Genomic DNA, 21,192 nt, shown 5'->3' with positions numbered 1-21,192 from the left:
TGTCATATAATAGTATGCTGTATAGATAGCTGGCATAGTAATCAAGACCTAATGAGAAAAAGAAGAGAAAGAATTTAATGTATGAATCAAAAAACACAGGATGAGACGTAAACAATTCCCCTGGTGGCTTATTTTTCACAACTGCACAGTAACCTTTTCATTCTCATCAGAAATTGCAGCAGAAAAGCATTTTCAAAGACTGGAAGGAGCCACTTTGGTGCTGTTTCCTACTAGGCCTGTACAATTTCTTCATTTTGCTGATGGAGAATACTAATCTGACTGAGTTGGCTATGTGATCTTATTGTAAGAACTAATTATATCGTCTGGCTGAGACTAATGCCCTAGCTCTAAAATGCACTGACCTATATTCTCTTCCAGTTTGGGAAAATGTAGCTAGATAATGTTTACATTGAGATTTGCATTGATGTCTTATTAGAGTTATAAAGATAATTCAAAAACATAATGACTAGAATTCATAGTCGTTGTACACAACTGTTAATTTAACAGGATTAGAGTATTTTAAATGTCTAAAAGGGGAAAGACTTTTAAATTGGTGCTTGCATATTATAATACATGTTAAACCAAACACACGAAAAAACCATACAGTTTCTTTCAGTGTCTTTACAAGAAAAAAATATATTCCTTCAAATTGTGAGAAGGGGCTAGCTTTGCTGGCTAACCAAAAGTGTTCATGATCCCTTAACAATTTCACATGCAATCCTTTGTTTCTGAGTAAGCCTGTCGGTCCCTGACACAGACCTTCTGACCCAAATCAGTTCTACCTTGTGCTTGACCTTGCGCTTCCCCATTTCTTTTCTGTTTTCCTGGGAGGAGTGAAGCTAGGCATGGGTGGACTGATCTGGCAAGGAAGGAAAAGCTACATGGCTCCACCCCTTATGTACAACTTGGAAACTTCAGCAAAAATAATACTTGGCTAACTCACCTCCTTCATTTTAACTTTGTTTTCTACCAAAATATATTTATTATTGAGAAATTTAAAGATTTTTCACTATCCTGAGAGGCAGATGGTTTAAAGTATAGAAATAATTGATACACCATTACATTGGTAGAAGTGCCTCTTTTTCAACTGTATCTTAGTATGTGGAGTGTGGAGACTGCATGCATTAAAAAGATAACTCCCCATGGTTTACATAGGGTGCCCTCTAAAGTTTCACTGATTAATTCTATTTTTTTATTTTTCAATGAACAAAGCTGCTTGTTTTGAGGAATTACCAAAACACATTGACAGTGTCTGGATCTTAAACTTTCGTTGATGCTGCAAGCATCTATATGCAGAAGGAAGCATCCCTATTCAGTTTATCACTCTGCACCTTCTTATTTCAGAAGCCTCAAAATAGCTTTTATTTAAATTTCCTAAAATAATCAAACCATGCATAAATAAGCTGTCAGTGAACCAGAACTGTATATAAAGTTATGAGTAAATCTGAAGAAGTGTACAGCAATCCTGTAAGGAATAGTACCAGTAATGATCTTGTTGATGAGCAATATAACCCCTCTTCTGAGACCACTATATCTAATATCAGATCTGCAGCTAAAGCTAATGAAAAATTTCCCTCTTTCCATTTCATTGCATCACTGATTATGTAGGACTTGAAATGTCTGTGACTTGAAATGTCTAAATAATGACTAGGTAAACTTTTCTTTATCTGGGATTCATTGCTTTTATAAAATTTTAAATTGACTTGCCTTACATTTCACAAATAAATGAGATCATGCAATTTTTTTCTTTCTGTCTGTCTGGCTTATTTCACTTAGTTAACATCCCCTGGGTTCATCCGTGTTGCAGCATATAGCAGGGCAAGGAAGGTCAAATAAATCAAATATAATACAACAGTGGATTTTTGAATGGGGAGGGGAGAACGGAGATACAGCTCAGAGGGTACAAACTTGCAGTGTGTGTGATGAATAAGGGGAAAAACCTAATGAAGAGCGTGAAGACCATAGTTAATGATAATGTATTGTGTAGTCAGGATTTTCAGTATGTGATGATAGCAGGTGTTGCCTGGGGGATGGGAAACTGTGAAATGATAAATATGTTAATTTATTTCATTATAGTGGTCTTTCTGCTATATAAATGTATATTGTGTTATATACCACATGTACATACAATAAAATTTAATTTAAAGTGTATGGTAGAGATAAGAAAGTTAAATTGAATTTATACCAAACATTGTATTAAAATTCTGCTGAAGTTTTCTTGGATAGCATACACTTGAATTCTCATAAGCAATTCTCCTAAGTGAATTTCTCCTAATCCTTCTCAATGTTTCTACGTGGGAATGAATGGACTAGGAAAATCTTAGGAGGGCTGATAAAAAATTTTTGTTTTGCTTTATAAATTGAATTAAAATGTTGTTTACCTAGGATCTGAGGAATTTTACTAGTATTTATCCAAATAATCTCCATGAAATTGCTGTGAAGAGAAGAGAGACCCAGAGATAAGCACTGCTACTCTGTTTTGAAAGCATCTGGGACAGGGTATTATAAAATAAAGAGGTTAAGGGGTAATGTATGCAGACTCACCCAGGCCTTGAAGCAGGCACTTGCTGTAGCTCATCACAAAGAGCTTTTTATTAGAGTAGATCCTCTAAATTAATATCATTTGTCTCTATTTTATTATTGTAAAATATTGAATTTGATCCAAAAAATGAATCTCCATTGTAGGAAATATTTGGAAGTACCATGAAAATGGAAAGACTCTTACTCCTTAGTGAAAAACTCTGTGTAAACAAGAGCAAGGGCATATTTTTGCAAGTGTTTTCTCTTTGCATATGTACAAGTATGTACAACAGTAAGCATGTGTATACTAGTACTTAAATGAACCTGCATTTTCATAAATGGAAATCTGCCTTTGTAATTTTATGCCATTTATTGAGAAATTTTTGCTTTTGTTTTATTACAATGAGCAAAGCCAGGAGTAGTAAAAAGGCCTGTAAATTCACCACTTAAAATGCAGAAGTGGGAAAATTGTTGAAACTTTAAGGTTAATATGGTCTACATTGAGTTTTTTTTTTTTGTCAGCCAGGGCTATGTAATAAGACCTTATCAACAAAAAATAGGAAAGAAAAGAAAACAAAAATGAGTATTGTTACAAAAGAGCTTAACTAAACAAAATTTAAAAAATTAAAAATTAAAGTAAAAACTATTATAGTTATATATAATTCTATCCAGGCATAATAACAGAAACACTTGAGCACAAATGGTATCATTCTTTTTTTAATTCATTAAAAACCTACTTTTTTCTTTTACAAATACAAAATTATGTAAACCTACATCATAGATCTTATCATTTTCAGTTTTTCATTTGCTACTTGGTCATTTTATTTCATTTTTAGCAACTTTATAGTACTTAAATGCCTTCTGTACTTGTCCACTGTTAAAGCTAGAGTTTTCTCTCATCTTTTCTGTTAGAAATAGAAGAGTGATGATAATCCTTGTATTTCTATCCATCCGCATAACTAACTAAACTATACATGACTCGGATATGAATAAAATTCACAACAAAGCACATTTGTAATAGATTTGCTATGTGTATGTTTTTGGTAAAGGAGGCATTATTTAAGTATTATTTTAAAACTTCAGTGAAGTTTTGAGATACAAGATATGAAATCTTCACTTTTTTTCTTATAGAGGAGCCCAGTGACATCATCCCTGATGAGACCAGGACGCAGAAGGATGAAGTGCACCAGGCAGTATCTGCAGATAATGTGGTATGTAGATTGAAATTCTTTCCTCATTACAGGATGGACTTTAAGAACATTGTGCCAGTTGATGACACCATCTGTATTGTCACAATAAAGTTTTGTTTTACTCTGTAAACTAAAGCAGAGCTTTGTTCCCTATGAATTTAATATATCTTTCAGTGTTCAATAAGTAAAATTTAAACACTTTCTCATTTTTTAACTTTAGGAGATTTCCAAGTATGAAAATCTAAAACTTAGTTCAAATATGACATATTTTACATATAACAAGTTATTTTTCTTAAACACACTGATAAGGGAGCAGATTCATTTCATTTGACAGATGGCAGAATTGAAGTGGAGTTTAGGTGGCGATTGTGGAGGAAGCCTTTGTTAGTACAAGTGCTTGCATCCAAGGGTTTGTCTGTTTAGACTGTACCTATCTATACTGTATTTGGAAACTTTTCTTTTCCCTGGTTAAATTGGACTCTGGTAATTGCGTTCAAAATCACAGCAAAGAAAGAAAGACAATATTTTAAGAATTTGAATAGCAGCAGGAACAGGCTGTGTGTGGATTAAACTGGATTGGAAAAAATGTAAACATATAGTGATATTCCCTTAGCAGCTGTTTTAGCAGAATTTGTTTATATTTTGGCCCCACAAAATGATACAGAAATCAAGATAGTATTAAACAATGTCAGACACAAAAAGAAACTCCATTAAATTTTCATTTTTGCTTTTGAATCAATGTTCTATGCATAATTTTCATTAAAATTGCACATATAATGGAGTTTTCATTTACAAAGTAGTTGTGATGTCATAGTTTATTGTAACTTCTATGACAGATATTATTTCTTTGGCCCTATAATCCTAAACATCTATTTAATAAAAGCAGAACACATACAATATATATTTGGGCTCATATTTGTTAAATACCAACAATATCTAGCATTATTTTCTACATCTAAAATAGAGTTCTGGATTGCATTTCATTGACTTTTAATTCAACAGACATATTGAAAAATTAGGTTTGATTTTAAGGCAGTTTTTTTTTTTATCAAATGACTTATAATCATTGTTTTCCACATTGAACTCTCCTAATATTTTAAATCTTGCCAAATATCTCCTTCTGCTCTAGATTTTAATTATAGCATATTAAATGTAAATAATTATTTACAATTGAAATATCTTTTCTTCCAAAGATATGTTCACTTCTAGCCTGAATTTCTCTACATTGAATCTCCCCAGCAGCAGACAACTAAAAATAATAAATGAAGTCGTGGCATGCTATGACTCATAGTCATTTCGGCACCTAATTTTTCAAGAACAATTGATTTTCAGAGACAAAACTTCAAACTTTCAAATGTTGATCTTCTCTCCCTGTAACTTTTGAGTGCCCCCAATTATTCATGGATGACAAATCCCAGAGACATATAAGACCCATTTATATGCACAACTCCATACAGTGGCTGTTGGTACCTACTTTTCTTAAATGCCTGCCTCTATTTTTTCCAGAATCAATCCAAAGAGGTAGCAAATCTAAAAACCTAAGAACAAGAAGTATGAAGTGTAAAGCCTAGAGAAGACTGATATGATTAAGACTCAACTTTATCCTGATTCTAATAGAAAAAAAAAAAGCATTAGACACATCTCCACGCAGTGGTAGAAGGCAATTTCACTGCAGCTGTCCCTGACTCACAGAAAGCAGGTCAAAAGCCCTGTGATGATATCATTTCCTCAACAGCAGTATATCAAGTACGATGATTCTAAGTTTGTTTGTGACTTTTAATCACATATATTTTAATCATATATATAGAATATAGATATATAATATATATTCCCAGGTAGAAAGTCTAATTTCATATTCTGCCTATGACATGCTGCTGTTAATGTGCTTGTTCTTAAAATACTGACTACTGACTAAATCTGATTTATCTTCCCTCTTTTTAAACCTCACTTTTGTTTGGCAGTGTTTAAATGTTTTAAGGTACAGTTTGTTTCCCCTTAACTACATTGTTTTACATGCAAAGGATAATATTTAAACTAATTTTATTGTTTTTTTCTTTATTTTTTAAAAGGTTTTCTTACTAAATAATTTGTTTTATCCTTCCAGTTGGAGCTTATTGGTAATTCTTTTAATCAGCACTGAGATGTATTGTTTACCTTTTGACAGATATTTACTTCTTATCTATGGTACACAAGATACTTCACAAGCCTTTTTTTGTTGTGCCTTAATTCTGAAGCTAGGGGAACCTCTCTCCTCTCTGTCCTCTCCTTGCTCTCTTTGTTACTGTCCAATGAAGAAAACAAATCCCCATTCAATTTTCAGCATTCTATCATAGATGGCTGCTTCAAATGTCTAGCTAATGGAGCACATTAAATATGTGAATTTTTAGACCTTGTATTTTCCTTTGGGATGCATGCCATATGTTAACATTTTCATTAGAAGGAAGGGTCATGTTGAGACAGTAAAGGAACCTGTTTCGTGTGTGTGTGTGTGTGTGTGTGTGTGTGTGTGTGTGTGAGAGAGAGAGAGAGAGAGAGAGAGAGAGAGAGAGAGAGAGAGAGAGAGATTAAAAGTTAGTTCCTTATCCAAGAAGGGCCATATCAATCACAAATTAAAGACATAAGGGGTAACACAGACATGTCCTGTGTGTAACACCAAGGAGCCAATTATCAAAGTTTAATCCAGATAACCTAAATCTCTCTGTCACCAAAACTAAATATTCAATAAATATGTTGGACACATTGTGTATAGTGATCTGATATATATTTGTTGCCTATGTTACAGAAAATAGAAATTATTGATGCTGAAGAAAGTGACATGATAAGCAATTCCGAGGTGGAACAAGTGAATTCTCTCCTGGATTATAAGGTAAAGGGAATTTCAAGTTCTGAACTCATTAAGGGGAGCTATTGAGTGGGAAAGATTTATAGTGCCTCTGATTTCCTCATCTGATAGACAAGGCAATCTGGGTCTCTGTCCTTATTATCTCAGGCAACTTGAAAATTAGTCAAAATGTTGGACATTTTAATACTGCTGGCTTGTTTGGTTGTTATGGTTTTTAATAACAAGTGTTTACTGGCTTAAAAATTGGCATTGATTGTGTTCAAGTGGGAACAACATATAGTGGGGGTAAATGTGAAATTTATGGTAAAGCTGAGAGAGGTGGTGGTGTGTACATGAAGTCCCAGGTATATGTGGTGATGAGGCAGGAGCATCACTTTAGCGCAGCAATTTAAAACCAGGCTGGACAACATTGAAAGACCCTCCCTCAAACAAAATAAACACAACAGTAACAAGAACATGTTAGGAAATGGGAGAATTTCTTTTCCAGTGTCCATTGCTAATTTTATATTGGATTTCAGTTTCTTCCAAGACTGTCTTTAAGACTATACCTGATATCGTTTTTTAAGAATTTGAAAAACACTTCCCAATGAAAATACAGGGTGAATATGAATAGAGATGACCTTTTCTTAATGCCACTTGTTACTAAATTGGAAGGCATCCTCTGATAGTGTGTCACGAATAATTTGTTTTTACTCAATTTTGACATAAGTTATCAATCTGTCAATTTGTTTTTGTGTGTGAAAGTGCTCTCCCCTTGTTACTCAGCAGCCTATCTTGCTAGGAAACTTTGGGCTTTCTGAAATTTTGGCACACAGTGCTTCTTTCTAAATACCAAGTTTCTTTTTGTGGAGTATAATCAGAATTTAAAGCTTATGATAGTAACAAAGACCACCATTTAATTAGAAAACAGCTTTCACTTTCATCAAAAAAAAATCCTTGCAGTTTTAGACTAGTTTAACTGAATTTTAGGCCATTGTACATTTTGTTTTCCTAATGTTCATAGCATTACAAGCTTTAAAATATTGAGTGTTATAGACACAAAGGGAAATTGTCTCTTGAAATTTATTTCTGAGTGGTCAAAGAACACAATAAAATTATGTATTTAAACTGCATTTATGTGTAGATATAGTAGGTCCTACTTGTTATCCCAGCGCTCACCAGTCTGAGGCAGGAGGAGCTCCATTAATTCAAGGCCAGCCTAGAATATATAATGTGATCTTATCATAAATTTTCAATGAAAATAAACTGTATTCCCAACTAGCTGAATTATAAAGTTGCTGGTTTTCAGTTTGAAGAGATCATACTAATACTCCCCTGTGGTCATATAATACTTCTAACTACTGAGTTCAGGATTAAAATGACTTTGCAGACCAGGTCACTGCTTGGCACGGGCTGTGGAAAGTGCAGGCGAGAGGACTGGATTGCACAGCTGTTAAGTGTGCCCCACTTAGCACTCCTGAACAGGTCAAACAGGGTTGGACTGAAACATAGAGGATTCTTTTCCAGGACGTACCTCTCCCCTTTTCAGTGGGAGTTCCTTTGAGAAAGTTTGCAGCTTAAGACCGGGTAGGGAAGAGCAGAAAAAGCAGTGAATGCTTGCATTGAACTCTACTAGACAGTTTAGTAATCCAATGTTTCCAGTGTGGGAGCAGGAGATCCCATAATGGGTCATTCTTTATAATTACCTCCATCACATTTAGGCTTCTTTCATTGAATTCACAATATTTGTACACATATATAGCAAAAATCTATTTATCTATACATTATTTTCATATGCTTCCATTTACCAGCTGTGAACTTTGGGCCTCGAGTTGCCATTGCATATTTTGAACATTGCTGTAGAACATATCAGTTTAGAAATTTAATACCTTGAATAAAGTTGCTATACTCTATTTAAATAAATACACTAGTGTTCTTTGTTTAGGGGTGAAAATTATTTTTTTCATTTCTTAAGTATATTCATAATAAGTTTCTTGAAGGCAGAAATGTGTTTTAATCACCTAGGTGTTACTTGGATGGGGAGCCTGGCACATAGATGTTTAGTAAGCAGTTGCTTAGAAAGTAATTGAATAAATTAATTTGTCTCTGGAAATAATTTTAATAGTCTCCCAAGTGTTTATTTGTATAAATTCAATTAGTATTAGAAGCTCCAGCATTTTAAACTTTCCCATATTGAATTCATCTTCTGTGCTTGGGATTTATTATAACAAACTAAAAGAATGTTCTCTATAGTGCATTTTATTAATATAAAGTTTAGTTGTTATAGCATTCTGATTGAGATGCATTGGTAGAAATTCATATTTCTGGGGGTTAACTAATCCCAAATCCTTATGAGGAAAGCTGATGGATGCAATACCTGTGGCATGAGTAACTATATCATAAAATAGGACATCAGGCATGGTAGCTGTTAATAGCCTTCCCAGAGATCAAAGCTCTGACATATTTGCAACCTTGTGTCTCACAGCAATCATCCTGCAAAATTATAAACAGTTTGCTGGGAATGTGGGGAAGGTTTTTTAGCAAAAATAAACTAGGCTTTATTTTGTAAAAGTCGGTGTCTGCTATTGTCTTATTAGTTGCTTTCCTAAGTACTCCACTGACTTAAGAAAATCTCTAACACACATAAATTACTGCCTGTAATCTAGGAAGCATTTAATTGGCTTGCAAAAAGCACTTCTGAGAAGAAAATGTCTATAATATTAAATTATCTTAAAGTTGTTTATGCTTTTCAAACATTTCATAAATACTGAAGAAGGAAAATATTTGCATGAAAAATTAGAGATCCTCCTGTGAAAAGATGCTTTCGTGACTTTTGCAAATATGAACTAATGTTTCTAAAATGTTTTCTGATGGACTATGAGTACAGCTCAGGCAGACTGAATGCAAATGAGTCGTTATTAAATAATGATAGATAGAGCCTGTATTCAAATGGCTTTCTGCCTAGTGTGCTGGTACACACCTGGACACTAAGAACTTAGGAAGTGGAGCGCAAGTCAAGGGTACCCTCAACTGCACAGCAAAAGCAAAACAAGGACTGGAAAGATGGCTGAATTGCTAAAGGGCTTGCTAAGGAAGCGTACAGACCTGAGTTGGGATTTCCAGCACCCATGTGAAAAGCCTGGCCTGTGAAACATACCTGGAAGCCCAGTGCTGGAGAGGCAGAGACAAAGGGCTAACTGCGCCTAGCTGAAATAGTGGGCTTCATGTTCAGCGAGAGACCCTGTTTCAGAAAAGAAGTTGGAGCGCAACTGAAGAAAATGCTTGATATCAACCTGTGACTTATACACACACACTAACACACATACACACGCACATACAGAGTGAGAAAGACTCACACATGTGTATGTGCACACACATACCACACATACATATACCACATATATGTGCATCAAATATGAAGCAAACAAAACAGAAGAAAATCATTTTCTGGCCAGCATTTTATTAACAAATCTCTGACAATGACTTCTAATAAAAGTAAAACCATATCATAACATAAACATGTTGAATTTCTCTAGAGTGCTTACTTTTAACTTAGTTGTGTTAGTGACTGAATAGAAATTTCGCTTGGACAGATGTTTCACTTATTAAGTGGTCTGGAAGGAAGCAGTTTCATCACATAAATTAAGGTTTAAATTGAGCTAATAAGTGATATAGTAAACATGTTCACAGATTGGATGTGATTAATACCACAACATCCACTTGACCGAAATTCTAAAATACCCATACAATCAACTAATTTTAATATGTCTTTAGGAAGCTTTTTGAACAAATGCTGTTTAAAGTTCTCCTGTACTCTGAGACCAGGTCTCCAGTAGAAAGAATTTTTTGTCTACTTCTACAGTTCTTGTCAAGGAGGCTGATTGATATTTGGTTTTCTTTATTTTTATTTTTTCATAATGTATATTTCAATTGTAAACTGACCAATTGTAGTTTTATATATATTCATGAGGTACAAGGTTATGGTATGATATATAAATACAATGGAAAACAATTAAATCAACCTAATCAACATATCCATCACTTAAAATACTTATTTTCTATGGCAAGAACCTTAAGTTTTGCCTTTCAAATAATTGTGGGAATGTACATTATTTATAATCTTCTCCACATATACTATTAAACAAAAGTGATTATTTGCCATCTGTGGAAGCATAAATAGAATTTTAGAAGTGAAATAAACCAGCCACAGAAACATAAGTATGACTTTTTTCACTTATATTTGAAATGTAAAACAATTGAACTCAAAGAAACAGGATAGAATGGTGGCCACCCAAGGCTGCATGGTGAGAGGATTGGGAGATGATTGATGGGCAAATGGTGCCAAGCTTCTATTAGATGAAAGGAATTAAGTTTCTTTTGTTCGGTTGGAATTTGAGTCAGCATCTCAGTATGTATCCCAAAGTGGCTTCAAACTCTTGAGTACTGGTATTAATAGGAATGTACCACAATGTCCAGCTTAAATTTTATTAATGTTGTTATAATTATTATTAGAGATATTGTGTATGCTTTTGTTTAATCAGTGTACTATATTACATAACTTCCAAAGAGTAAAACGTCTCCACAGTGAAATTCACCTCCTAAATTTAATTACAATTAAATAAAATTGACAATATTTTTATTCATTTATGGGTTCATTACTTTTCTCATTGCTGTAATCAAATACCAGACAAGAAGCAATTTAACAGGTTTTGTTTGGGAACTTTCCAAGTTCAAAGGAATACAGCCTCTTAGGGCAAGAAAGGCATGAGGGCAGAAGTGTGAGGTGCTTGGTCACATTGCATCCACAAGCAGATAGAAGATCAGAAGTTATCACACATTAAGGCCGGTCTTCAGTGACTCGCATCTTCTAATTGAGTTTGATATAGGAAAGTTGTTTCCAAGAAGCAAAGTCTTTCTTGTTTTTCTCTTCCTGGAATCTATTTGTAAATTGTTTCTATTGATGGTTTGTTTAAACAGCAACCTTTGAATACCACGATAATTTCCTGCTGTATTTTATATTCTTTTTTGGTTAAAATTGTTTTTTATTGTTTCTATACTCTGATTGCTTTTTAGTTTTCCTATTCATCAAACACACACAGGCTTGAGTTTACATGGGGTAATTTTATTGTTTGGTTTTTTTCTCCTTTAGAATGAAGAAGTCAGATTCATTGAAAATGAGCTTGAGATTCAAAAGCAAAAGTACTTTAAGCTCCAGACTTTTGTTAGAAACTTGATTCTGGCTATGAAAGCTGATGATAAGGAACAACAGCAAGTAAGTCCCATGAGAGACCAGTAAGCCACAATGTGTCAAGTTGAAAAATGGCATGTCATAGTGGACGCTTCATATCTCTTCACTTGTATTCTCCATTCTGGCTTGGAGTTGCATGGAGCAAATGGTTCTTTTTATGATCTTTTGAAACATAGTTTTCTTAAGAATAGGTGTTCAGATTTTTTTATATGCTACTAGAGTACAAAGTCAAAATAGCTAATTAGAATATTTTCTTAATTTCAAGAAAGCCTTTAAGTAGAGAAAAATCAAATTTTAAAATTCATTTTAAAGAATTCCTCAAAAATGTTGTAGAGATGGAGCTATCTCGACCCATAAGTAGATAGCATGTTTGGGAAGCTTTTTCTGAATGAAAATGTGGGCATTTCTTTATTCAGTAGCAGCTGCCGGAGCTCACAAATGTTTGGACAGTCTGTTCTGTGATGTGTTGCTTCTCACCAAGAAAGCATGAAATTATTTGTGAAATTCTTTGTGAGCATAGTGTATAATATTTTGCAATGTAAGTAAGAATGTTTGAAACCTCCACTCCAAAAATGAAATGGCTTGTTTTTGCTACGGATATTTGTTTATAGATTCCTTCCAAATTGCATTTATCCCTCAGGTTTTTCTATATATACATATAGTCTCCAGAAAAACCTGATGTATAGTCTCAAGACTATATAAATATAGTCTCGAGAAAAATACACACATTCATTTAGCCCAGTATAAAATATTATGTTTAACACTAAATGATTCCAAATTGCTGCTAAGTTATTTATCACCATGCTAACTCCTTATAAGAAAAGTTCCATGTAAGTAGTATGAGATACAGGTAACTATAATTTGGTAAATAGTCTTAGAAGATTTTATTCAGCAAAATTGTCAAAAATAAAATCACTGATGGCTTATACTCCAAGAAGGTTATGCATATATAGCCTGTCTCAGACATTTCCAGGGAAAAGGTTAATGTCTGAACATCCCATAATTCTCCTTTCTTACAAAGAACAAGGTCTCCATATATTTAACTGATATACTGAGCTACAAAATTTAAAATAGGAGAGTTCATTCATGGGACTAAAGCCAGCATGAGTATTATTTCCCACATTTATGAATTTACTCTTTCAATTCCGACAATACATGGAGAGCACAATACAAATGACCTTAGTTGCCTTGGATCCCTTTATTTAAGTGTATTGCTTTATTATGCATGGTTTGCACATTTCAAGGCATATTGAAAATGTGTTAATAGGCTAGGTATGGTAGCTTATGCCACCACTCAAGCACTAGTGAAGCTTAGGTAGTGGAACTGTTTTGAGTTGGAGTTCCGCTTGGCCATAAACTAAGACCTTACCTTAAAACAAGCAAAGGACAGCAAAAATAAAGTATGTTTGACTTATATAAACCTAAAATACAGATTTTTAAATGAATAAGTGCAATAGTATTGAACACAATTTCAATAGAATAATAGATTTCAAATAACTGTAGAACATGTACCATAAATACCCCCACCCCCCGCGCGCGCACACACACACACACACACACACCTCCAACTTTAGGCTAAGTAAGAAAGTTTTTCTTGTCCTAAAAATCCAGTATCAATTTTGAATTCAGTTTCATAACCAGCTAACTAGTAAATGTCTTTGTTTCTTGACATCTGAAAATAAGCTCATAGCTTTGCTTTGGTTCTTTTTTGAGCTCTACATTTTTCTCCGCTCTCCTCCCTGCCTCTCCCCTCCCCTTCAATCCTCCCACAATGTCCCCATGCTCCCAATTCACTCAGGAGATCTTGTCTTTCCCAATGATTACTAACAAATAAGAAAAGTAACTAACATGCTTTTGTTTTTCCTTTTCCAGTTTTCTTCTGATAAAAGACTACTGAAGTAAGACATGAACACAGTGTGGGCTGAAGTAGAGAATGATACAAAAATAATACTAAATGCCACAGCCTATAGAATCAGCAGCTTAAATAGAACCTGTGATTATTTTTCATGCACAAGATTGAGTATAATGATTTTTAAAATACATTCCCTAAGCAGAAATTATACTGGATACGGTGGTGATAGACACCTGTAATTACTTGGAAATTTAAAGCAGAAAGGTCGTGTGTACAGCCTGGACTCTGGCTCTAACGCAGAAAACTAATGAATTACACATACGATTACATATATGATAAAAGTGGTGATTTACAAAAATAATCCAAGTTTTCTCTTAAACTAATAATGTTCAAACTTTGAATTATTCAAAAGTTTATTTCTGGAAATACATTATATTCTACCTAGTAAAATAGAAACATTTGCCATTACTTTTTTATTTTTAAAAAATATACAGTATTTATTTCATTAATCTTGATGTGGATAAGTTCAATGAAATGAGCGATCTAGGGACTATTTTGCCCAAATAAAGAAGTCCAGGGTTTAAAAACTAGATATGGTACTTTCTTACTGAAACATTGGATTACCTAAAGGTTGTCTTTTTAAAATCAATAATAGCCATTTTAACATCCAGATAATTTTGCCAACATTGCTCTAAGTCATTAGTTATAGTCTTTCTTCCCCTGATAATTCACTGTGTGATCCTAGCCAGATCGATTGCCTTTCTAAACTTCAATTTCTCCACTCTGCAAGGAGGATAAGAATGATTATCAATTTTACATTCACATCTTACAGCCTAGAATAAGTATTACAGACACTGAGCGTATATTTGGCGAAAGTGTTAATGATCTCTTGGGAAAAAATGGCACTTGGTCAGACCTTGAAAATAGTTGTTACTGATGAAGAACATGTAATAAAAAAATATTGAGGCTGTAGATGTGAGTCATTGTCAGAGTGTTTTTTTCCAGAGTAAATTAGATCCTGGGTTCAATCTGCCATACGGGGGATGGGAGAATAGAGGAAATTTAACTGTGCTTACTTATATCTCTGTGGAAAAGACAACTCTAATCAGCAGCAGAGACTTGTTTAATGCCCCGATATTGCAGTCCAGTAAGATATTGAAAGAATTTTGAGGGGCAATCTATACATCAAAAGTGTTATGAACTACCTCATTTATTGAACATTTTAAATTCTATTCTTATTTTAGTCAGCCAACTATATGCAATACAACAAAGAAAGATAAATAGCAATGTTTTTCTAGTTTGTACATCTCTCCACTAGAATTTACAATATGAAATTTTCTAATCCACTTGACTTTCCCATATGCAAACTCATGGTCAATGAGTGCCAATTTGAACCCCTTTCCATTCTTAATATGGCATGTTCAAAACTGTAGAGCAAGCTCAATCAAGTGATTGATGTACCCACTCACATTCTGAACAGCCAACATTGGCAAAGGCCCCATTGTACCTGAACTGGATCAGCAGTAGCTTACTGTTCTAGAGGAAAATGGCGTGTGCCATATTACTGCAGCTTAGTACCTCAGAAAGCAAGTGGTATCTTTATGGTACGTTCATATGGAAGTGCACTTAGTTTCAGCAAGAAATCTATGGGTAATTTAGTGGTACAAAATAAATAATAACTTTCTCCACATATATGTTAGTTTTTCATTACATAGCCTGACAAAAAAATAAAATGTTTTCTTGTCATTTGTGTGCTGCAAGGCAAAAATTAAAGGATGTGTAACTCACTATTTTATTGAGAAGAATCATGTCTTATTTTGACAGTGTGTTTTTCCCCAGCATACCCTGTCTTTCCATTCCTTAACTGGACAATGGCCAGCTTACATTTGTTCCTATTGCCTTGGTTCTTGTTTACTAATACTCCCCAAACCCACAATACAAGTAATGCTGTTGAAAAATTTCCAGACAGACTATGCTGTTTTACTTCTGATTTCTTAAAGTTAAATGGGCATGAGCACTGTCAAGCACATAAATCTTGATTGTTTATTTCTCTAGTATAGATACATGTTCTACAAATACAGATGGAACAATTAGAATATGGTCAAGCTTAGCTCAAGAATGTTGCATATCCTAATTGTCACAGCAAAGAAATGAGCAGATAGATACCTTGGTACAACAGCCATAATTGAACAGACCGTGCTAGGTGCTTTGTCACTTGTATGGACATAGTCTAAGGAAAGGAAACAAACAAAAACCCCACACGATAGTTTTAAATTGTTAAAATGTTATCTAAAGTACAATAGAAGAGTTTCTCCCTAACTACTAAATTCATTCTTTTAACAAAGTACAAAATAGGTCTTTGTTGAAATGCAGGTTTCATTAAATGATATTATAGCTAGGCATGACTATTTTAATTAAAAAATGAAATTTTAAAGCCCTTTAGCAGTGAGCAGTCAACACCCAAAACTAGTATGAAAATCACTTACTGCAACCTTTTAAAAGCCTATGGTTAAAAAATCCTTGGTTTGGGATAGTTGCTTATGGCTTCACCCATGCCATTCTGCAACCTTTTAAAAGCCTATGGTTAAAAAATCCTTGGTTTGGGATAGTTGCTTATGGCTTCACCCATGCCATTCTAAACCACTCTGAATGCTGCAGGTCTCATCAGAATGCATGCTCATTTCCCTCTTGATTTCTCCTTTGTTTAAGATTCTGCTCCACATAATCCACATACTTGGCATCTGATATGTAGTTCTTTCATAGCATTATATGAAAACTTACTGTTTTTGATAAGGAATTGTGTAAGATCCTTAAAATAAATGTTTCTTTCTTTAAATCCATAGGAGTAAATTAAAACAAGAGAATTACAACTATTAACATAAAGTTGGAAAAATATCTGTCTGCATACTAATCTACCACAATTGATTTTTTTCTGATAAGGCACTGCTGTCAGATTTACCTCCTGAATTAGAAGAGATGGATTTCAGTCACGCCTCACCGGATCCTGATGATACCTCATTCAGTGTGTCTTCGTTATCAGAGAAAAATGCCTCAGACAGTTTGTGACTGGGGGTGGGGGATATGATGTATTCTGTTGGTTGCCTAACAGGTGTGCATTTCAAGATAACTATATTTTTCCCCAATAATCTTCAACTGGAAAAACACATTGTTAAAACAGGCATATTCTGTAAAGGAAGGACAAGAAATAATGGCTACAATAAAAATGCATGTCAAATGTAAAAATACTTGAAATGTGTTTTTAAAACTTATAAAATCTAGAAAAATTATATTTAATTTTAAGCAATTCAGCCATGAAATCTATTATATCTGGTTTTTGAAAGATTTTTACTTATTGTTTAAGAAGAATCTTAGTAGAAGTTTCAAGCAGAGACATAAAAATAATCATATTTCAACATTACTAGGTTGCTAAAGCTTTATTAGTCTTACTTTTGTAGCCATTGCAGCTTCCTTCTCCTCTCATTTTCTTATCATCCATATACATTTGTACTCAGGAAAGTGGGCTGAAAATTAAAAAAAAAAAAAAACCTAAATGTATGTTTAACCTAGATGAATTCTAGGATTTATTTTTAACTCCTATGAGAATTTGACTTAAGATAATGGTTAGAAATTGAAACAATTACTAGAATGTAATTTAAGTTATTGGTATTAAACCTAAAACTGGGGAGAGTGGAAAATACTCTGGAAAGTAAATTAACCAACAAAAGCCAAAACATTTAAGTATACAAAAACGGTACTTTATAAAAGACAGTTTTAATCTCAATTCTTGTATACTGAAAATGATCAGTATTAGTGATTTACACTCTACTATATAGTAAATTTATATAATTCATTTAGAGAAAATATTGCACAAATACTTCAAGTTTACCAACAATTTCATAATATTCTTCCACATCATGAATTTTGTGAAGCAGAAAATCAAAGTACGCCACTGATATTGGTTTTCTTTTGTATTCTAGCCATACAACTTTGCCACAAAATTTATCTCATTTCCATACAAGGTCTGTACAGAGCCATCAGCCAACAACAATATCAAAAAAGCGTTATACTACTTTGATTGTAAATTAAAGTCCTCTGAATTTCCTGGATGCTATTCTATGAACACCCAGTTGTTACTGTTAGTTGGAACCAGATGGTAGCACACTATAGACATCCCTTTGCAGATCTTCCCTTCCAGAATACCAGATGGGAATACTAAGATTCATAGCTGGGAAAACACTAGTTTCTCCCTAAGCTCACTGTCATATATTTGTGACCTCGTTTGTGGAACTAAATTACACGATTGAATTATTATCTAATGCTGAAGGAAGAGTGAAGCAGCTAGATAACTGTTCTAGTTGTGAAGCTTTAAATATTTTTAAGTTTTTTTAACTGTGGCTGATTCTGATCTCAGTATTCCCTGATACCAATTTCGGAATGCAGAAAGGCAGTCACAAATGCCTTTAACTTGGAAATGTCCCTTCTCCCCAATATATACAAGTAAAGTTCATTGATGGTCATTCAGTTTATCAACTATTTGATTTTACATTGCTTCCACCCAGCTTCTATGGCTTCTTTGTCAGCAGAAATATTTCAGTAGTCAGCTACATGCTCTTTAGCTGACCGTCATGTGGTTATTTGCAAACAACTTTTGGTATTCCTTGCTGACAAATCAAATTCCATTCAGGGAAAAGACCATTGAGCAACAGAACCTCAAACATTCGGGTTAAATTTTTCAGTCACATAAATTTATCCATGAGATAAAGAGTCCCCCACCCCCTGTATACAAAAAATACAGAAACCTTTATTTTGTGATATGGAGGATTTAGACAAGGTCTCCTGTAGCCCAGGTCAGCCTTTAATTCCCAATGTAGCTGAGGATGCTTTTGAATCCTACTGCTCCTGCTTCTGTTTCCAAAACTCTAGGATGACAGCTGTATTTCACCATAAGATTTATTTTAGTTTCTTTTACCTTCACCATTCTATTTCTTTTAGTATGAACAAGTTTCTGGGGTTAGGTGTGCTAAGGTTATACCATGAGATCCTGGTATGAAGAAATTTCTGGGCTCAGATATGCTATGGTTATACCATGAGATCCTATTATGAACGAATTTCTAGTCTTAAATTTCTACTACAGTCTTCTTCAGTAAGGTTGAGTTTATCTTTGAACTTATAAATTGCCTGAGTTTAAAACTCTTCTTAGTCGGCCTTCATTGCAGAGTGAGTCTTTCCTATGTGTTTTAACACTCATAATTTTATTTTTTACACTTAAAGATTTGTCACTAAATAAAAGAAAACATTCATGGCGCTCTTACTATAGAAAAGACGCTGAATCAGACAGTGGATTTCTTATCAATCTATGGATTACAAAAAGAATGATTTTAGCTAAGTACAATGGCACAACACTGATACCTCACATTGGGTAGACTGAGGAAAGCTGGGCTTCAAAATACAAAGAAATGTTTCCCTGTCAACCTTTTCATGGATATTAATAAAAGGTGTTCAACTATCAGTTGTAATTGATTTAAACATTCTAATAGATGTGATACTTAGAAGGAATATTATATCTATAATTTTGGAAAGACATTTAACTTATACTTTTATTCCTAAAGTTTCATTAACCTAGAAGCTATATGTCCTAACAGTCTACTTGGGACTAGTTTTATCCTGGTGTTTTTTCTCTCAGCCACAGAATTATATCTTTTATGAACATAGGAATTAAAACCTTTAAAAAATATTAGTGGGGATTTTCTATAGCCATACCCAAAAGAAATAGTTGCAGCAATGTCAAAACAACCATATTTTGGCAGATTGAATACATAACACAGACCTTGGAGAAGATCAAATATTTTTTAAAAAACTATTATAAAACTGGGGAGCTAGCTTGGCACTTGCACAGGGCCACAGGTTCAATCCCAAGTACTTAAGGAGGACAGATACGAAGCTACTATAATGAAAACATTTTTCACATACAAGTTGGGTTTTGAGATTTTTTTAAACAAGAAAAACGATAGTTTTTGACTGTTTTCATGAACGTGTCTGTGGATCATATTGAAAATCATCTAAGTAGTATTTCTTTCTTTAGGGCTTTGACAATATTAGAGCATATTATACTATCAGAAGTATCCTTCAGAGAAGCAAATGTAAATGGGATTTCTTCCCTACTGAACTGCATTTAAATGTTTACTTTAAGCTTAGGATACCAAGCAATTTCAAAGCACATAATGTATATCTGAGAGCACTTACCTTCTAAAACGTGAGTTAAAAACAAACCCTGAAACAACAATAACAACAAAAAGAAGGCACCTTCCTCATTCAGCCAAGCTAAAATTAGTTAGAAGAAAATGAGAATTGCAGTTGCCCTGGAGAATAGGAAAATTAACACAGGCAAAGAAAATGTTAAAGGAAAATTGGTCTGTTTAGAGAACCTGGGGGATGTTTTGTTGTAAGGTCAGCTATCAACAGGACTTTTACACTGCAACTGTAATCAGTGATAGAAATGTTTGTTACTATTGGAGAAAAAAGGCTCTGGCCCAGTCACATCCTGTGTTCATTATACAGTTAATACCCAGACCTCAAAAGATGACCAACAGTTCATTTTTGCAAAGACAGAAACATCTACTTTTAAGGCCCTTACATTGGGCAGTCTTATCAGTTTATAGGAGAAAAGCTAAGTGGTAGATATAAACAGACACTGGATGATAAAAATGACTAGTTTCCTTTTGGGGGGAGGAGTTTTCAGCCCCTCTCTTAGCATTATTGTAATCACCTTTGAAAGGAATTTTGAAATCTTTATCTGCTGCCTTTTATCCATGAGGTAGTGATAAAATGCCAGGAATGGTGTGACCTTATAGTCAATTTTCTTTTCATTCAAATTCCCAAAATAAAAAAAAGGTATTGTTCTTTGAAGAGTTACCATTGCTGTGTATCAAATTGATAGTTAATTTCTTTCTGAAGTTGTGTTAACTTTGACAGATATCACTGCCACGCCCGTCACCAAACTATGCTTTGTGATGCTCTAATGAAATAGCCTACTAACTTGTGAACCTGCAGTTGACATAAACAAATCTTTATTAAGAACACATTTGCCAAGGAGGAAAGAAGAAAAGGAATATTTTCATGCTGATGTAATTATGATTGTTTCATTAACTTGTATACGGGGTATATATTGTTCCTCATTGAAATTTTATTTTGCATTAACACACTGAGTAATCCCTGCTAGCAATTCTGCATCCCATTTTACTGGTACTACCTCTGAAGCATATTATCTCTTTAAAACCATATCAGATTGTAATGTGAATTTTTGTAGATTTTTATTTAAACTTTTATAGAGGCAATAAATGATTTCCAACTAACAGACCTCTTTTAAAGTTCATTTTTCTTTGCATTGTGCTTTTCTTCTTAAAAGTGAAATTTTTTCTCAAATAAGGTTCTGAAAAGGAGAAAAACAACAAGGGATTTGGATTTCACAGAATATTTAAGTGAAAATTTGCTTAACATCTTAAGCTCACATGTATATCATTCTAATGAGCTTTATGTATAAGTACCAAGTCAGAACCAATGG

At 33.8% G+C, this 21,192-nt stretch overlaps 1 protein-coding gene across 1 annotated transcript in view; it reads left to right on the top strand.

The window, feature by feature from the left end:
- The window catches only part of Hdx (highly divergent homeobox), a 134,808-nt gene extending 117,597 nt beyond the window's left edge, over positions 1–17,211 (top strand). The window contains exons 7-10 of the mRNA XM_050127563.1: positions 3,652–3,731; positions 6,493–6,576; positions 11,681–11,803; positions 16,572–17,211. Coding sequence (XP_049983520.1) covers positions 3,652–3,731; positions 6,493–6,576; positions 11,681–11,803; positions 16,572–16,697 — 413 coding nt within the window. The 3' untranslated portion in view covers positions 16,698–17,211. The remainder of the gene's footprint in view (positions 1–3,651; positions 3,732–6,492; positions 6,577–11,680; positions 11,804–16,571) is intronic.
- Positions 17,212–21,192: the final 3,981 nt, after the last annotated feature.

Source organism: Alexandromys fortis, unplaced genomic scaffold, assembly GCF_014885135.2.
Source record: "Alexandromys fortis isolate MF-2015 unplaced genomic scaffold, M_Fortis_MF-2015_v1.1 scaffold_188, whole genome shotgun sequence".
Lineage (NCBI taxonomy): Eukaryota > Metazoa > Chordata > Mammalia > Rodentia > Cricetidae > Alexandromys > Alexandromys fortis.
Note: the sequence above shows the minus strand (reverse complement) of the source record. Positions and strands in the feature narration are given on the sequence as shown.